At 35.3% G+C, this 4,769-nt stretch overlaps 1 protein-coding gene across 1 annotated transcript; it reads right to left on the reverse strand.

The window, feature by feature from the left end:
* Positions 1-406: 406 nt before the first annotated feature.
* LOC129233513 (uncharacterized) lies at positions 407-1,483 on the reverse strand. The gene has a single exon (XM_054867529.1). It carries the CDS (start codon positions 1,448-1,450, stop codon positions 407-409), a length of 1,044 nt encoding a protein of 347 aa, XP_054723504.1. The 5' UTR covers positions 1,451-1,483.
* Positions 1,484-4,769: the final 3,286 nt, after the last annotated feature.

Here is a 4,769-nt window from a genome sequence, read left to right on the forward strand (position 1 = left end):
GTTTTTAAAATATAGTTTTGCAACATTTGCAAACACTGTACAAAACTAGTAGCATATATTTCGACTTTCAAAATGCTAGGACAGCATATGCAATGAAAACCATGAGAAAAGAAATATTGTTTTTTGTATGGAACATGGATAGTTTAAAAGCATTAAAAACTGTATACAATTCTTGTACTGTTACAAGTTGCTATCGGCATAAATGTTCTTCAGCTATAGTAGCAAGGAATAACATTTTAAATAACAAGAAATAGTGATTCTTATAACTTATTACTTTGTTTGATCTCCTGTCAAGGAAATGCTCGTTTTAAATAAAATTCCCTAGCCAAATTCACTTAAGGCTAAATTTTCCAAATGACAAATATTTTTTTTAAGTTGGCAAACTTAACTTTTACAAACACCATCTTCAGAAATAGTAATAGATCTCGGAAAATTCCATTGTTTCAGAAGCATTATTTGCTTGACCTCGATTAAACTGATGAAAATGAAAAGTAATGCCATCAACTGTATCGTCTTTTTTTCTGTTTCGCATATTAGGAATGACCACGTCCTCGGCCAGCATGGAATTTACATGTAGTTCAAGTTCGCACTCGATCCCCTTCCTGACGTAATATGTTTTCCGTAACCGCAACCTGACATCTTTGTCTCTGGCGAGGTTGAAGCTGACGTTCATATCTTCTCGTTCGATCTTGTCTTCCTGTATCTTGTACATGAAACGGAGGTTCCCTTCAAACTTTGGTTGCCGAACTGAGAAGTAATTTGTGTCCAGTCTCACGGGAAACCCGACCCCAACTAAGAAAATATCGTGATTGGTGACTGTGAAGCGGATACCGCAAACCCTGATTGGTCGTACAGGAGAATGGAATCCTGTTGGTTTGAATCTAGAAGCAACGAAAAAGTCTGGTGGTACAGTCCGTTTCGTCATATCTGAGGATAGTCCTTTGGGCATGGGAACAATTCCCGGAATGGCAAGATTCATGAAAATGGCATAACACTCATCTTTAGATAACAGTCCATTCTTGGCAGGACCTTTGCAAAATTCCTCCGCCGTCATAGCGAGAAATCGAACGTGTGGCAACACACTGTCCAAGACTATTCGAAGATTTTCCATCTCAATTTCAACGTTTCGTCTCTTGCATTCTTCTTCTGCCCACAGATGAACTGCGGAGTATAAAGAAAACTCCGAGTAGATGTTCAAGTACGGCCTGCCCACGATGGTCTCCAAGGTGGACACCGACACTGCTGGAAATGTGCTGCACGTGAGGACGTGGTGAGTCTGTCTGTCGATGATGTTGAGGCATTCGTAGATGAGGTGATGTGCTTCGAGGACGGTGGCGAATTCGTAGACCTGGCAGACGTTCTTGGGAGACACGTGAGATTCGATGAAAACAAAGCATTCCCTTAGTAGATGAGGCAAGAGGTACTTTTTGGCGGCGTAAGCTGTGAGCATGGCATCTTCAACTGTCGACAGGTTAAGCGTATCTGTATACGCATACCTATTTAAAAAGAAAAATAATTTAAAAATGTATAGTTATTCATAAAAATGCAAGCGGAAAACATTTTGACTTCTCTGTGAGCTGCATTAAGTAAATGCTGTTCAGAAAAATATCTATTGACTTACACTGGACATTTTTCTCAGATATATTGAAAGTGTTGAAGTACATTATAGAGAGGATGGAAAAAATAATACATTTCTTAATGGAGCATTTCTTTAGCCATTACAAAAAACAAATAAAAAGCGCATACGATAAATAAAAATAGATACTAAGTAGAATTTTATGCATTGCTGACGATAAAAAAAAAAAGAAAAATTAAATTCAAAGCACAGCAGATGATAAATAAACAAACGGTAACCGTTCTCATTATTTTGACATCTAACGTGGTTCTGTTTGAACGTAATGTCTTACCATCTTTAAAATAAAGAAAATATATCAGAGACTGAATAGTGTATAAAGTTAAAGCTGAACAAGCATGAAGACATCACTCTATGATTATAAGCTATAATACACGAATCTTTTACTCAATTTAAAATGAATGGTTATTTTTAAAATTAAATAACCTGAACATACTAAAGGTTTGAAACCATAGACTAATAATAAGAACAGACCGAGCTATGGCAACCCTTTTGCTGCTCATAAACCAAACCATGTGACTGGTGGATATCCTAGCAACAGCGGGCGTTGATCGTAGCAGACGATCAACAATAAATAAAATAAATTGAATTGATGGAACACGGAAGAATGATTTTTTATGGAGTCCGATTTGTAAATTTGTTATTCTAAGTTGTAAAAATTTTGTTAATATAGTGAGTTTTTCGTTTAGATAGTACTGTGCATTTTCTTTATTCAATTTCAATAACTCTCTAAGCAATTAAAGATGCAAGCGCTCAAAAAGAATCGGCAAACGGTAATATTTTTACCTACAATTTCAATTTAAGATACCGATTAGTACATTTTTGCCTTGACGCAAAACGTTTACGCCAACGCTGACGTAGCAGTTCCGAATGAAATAAAAGTTACTGAAAACTGTGATCAAAAACTAATTACTAATATCAAAATAATGTATAACTAAAAGAAAAACAGTTCAATCTCAACATCTGGAAAAAAATTGTAATGAAAACACATTACGTCTTCACATACATGTCGAGTGCCAAACTATAGATAATGTTTTCATCTAGCAACCATGCTGCCAAAGTCTTCGCCAAGCCCTTCCACCAGTCACATGATACATCTATGAACCAATATTCTTCATCAGCAAGAATGAGAAAGCTCGGTCTAGTCTTATTATTAGTCTATGTTTGAAACAGTACAGAGCAAAAAAATCGTCTGCCTTACTTCTAAAAGCCCGGTTTAGAAGTAAGACAGTAGTAAAACACAGTAAGAACGTGCGTAAACATGCCCCGATGAAAATGCGTAAGCGTGCCCCATCGGCAAGTTTGGATTTATTTTTTTTTTTAAATTTAATAACTTTTCTGCCCATACAAATACAGTTCTCAAAAAAGGGTAAAATTCTATTATATTTTATGTGTTTATTTGTTTTTAGCAAAGTATTATTCATGCACAATAAGCTTCAAAACTATCAACACAAAATTTACTCGGCTTGGTAGAAAACAGGTTTTCCTATCCGCATGCTATACCGAAGCTCGACTGATGCTCAAAAACTTGAGAGAATATTTGCTAGGGAGCAGCATCATTCTGCTATAACAGTTGGCTACCCAGTTATAACTCGTTTTCGAAAACACATGCTCTGCGTAAACGTGCACCGGTCTACCCTAAACTTGCCTAAACTTGATTAAATTTGATCTTGTTAATTTCTCCTATCCGTTTTCATTCTTTTCAAAATTCTTTTTAATTATAATTATGTAAATACTAGTCGACCCGTGCGGAACTCCGCACTGTGCTTCAAATCGTTTCATAAGGCATTTCGCTCTTTAAGAATTTCAAAGGAAGAACATTATGAAGAAGAACCGAAAAAAAAGTAAGCGCAGAAGAAAAGGCATGTAATTTAAAGACATCAGAAACAAAACCTCGTTAAATACAACGTTGTGATAATTTGATCATCGCTCACCTTTTAGTCGTACATATTTTCAATTCAAACATAAATATCATTAAAAGTGTGGCTGAGTAGTGACTCGTGAAAAAGCAATAATTGTGCATGTAAAAAAACAGGTTGTGGCAAACAAAGTCCTGCCCATGTGAGCATCTGACGATTGATTGATCATTGACTGACTGAGAGATATTTATTGGCACGGATTCGAATTGGCGCCATTCTGAGTAACAGCCCGACACCCCAACAAACCTAGCAATTGCGCCTTCCTTTTCGAAAGCTATTCATTGAAGGAATGCGTAGTAAAAAACAGCAAAAAAGCTTTTTGCCAAATAATAATAATAATAATAATAATAATAAGATCATGCATTTGTGTTTTGTCATTAACCAGCATGATACGATTTAAAATTATTCGCAAAGCATGAAATTTGATTAAAGAATGACGAAGATCTCACGTAGCGATTGAAACAAACATTCTAGAGAAGTAATAAATTTGATTGAAAATAAGTGTTTTTATCTTTGAATATTGAACTATTTCACATAGAAGGTTGCTTTAACCGTTACGGCTTAAATGCCCTCACATGTTTCTCTTTTAATCGAACACTTAAAATTCCAAACCAAAACCAGTTGAACTGAGTCCGTTCTTAAGTGTAATTTTTCGAACGTAGACAAAATGCATTTTTTTTTCAGCAGAAAGCAGAGGAGTAGAAAATAATTTCTTGCTAATGAAGTTGATAATACTTTTAATGCTTTATATCGTATTCGCGCGAATAAAAAATTAAAGGTTTACTGAGTGAAACTCGTAGTTTTAATCGGGCGTAGTATTTTTTCATTTGTACAAAAGGTCGAACACTGCTATTAGAAACATCTACATTTTAGCATACAATAAAAATGTTTTTCTGCACAAAAAGGATTTCTTTAGGTAAATCTAATATTTTTTTATGCTTACATTATGTTGAGTGGTCTGGATGTAGTCAAAGAACACAGTTCGATTAACAATCAACTTATCCGAATGATAACTGTAGCCTGCATAAAGGAGTCGAAACAGCAAGCAGCATTCTCACTGCATTTATTTTATTAGGTGTGTATATTATGAGCACATGTAATGCGTAATAGTAATATAAATTTGATATTATGTCGGACAGCCCAAGCTTGCCCGAAGTTCAGACAGTTTATAGCCGAACGCTCTACCGAAAAAAACTTATCAATTAAACCGAACAACA

This window comes from Uloborus diversus, unplaced genomic scaffold (assembly GCF_026930045.1).
Source record: "Uloborus diversus isolate 005 unplaced genomic scaffold, Udiv.v.3.1 scaffold_487, whole genome shotgun sequence".
NCBI classification, from domain to species: Eukaryota; Metazoa; Arthropoda; class Arachnida; order Araneae; family Uloboridae; genus Uloborus; species Uloborus diversus.

Excerpts from the sequence above, each read along its gene's own strand:
- LOC129233513 (XM_054867529.1), bottom strand. The coding sequence starts at position 1,450 with ATGCTCACAGCTTACGCCGCCAAAAAGTACCTCTTGCCTCATCTACTA.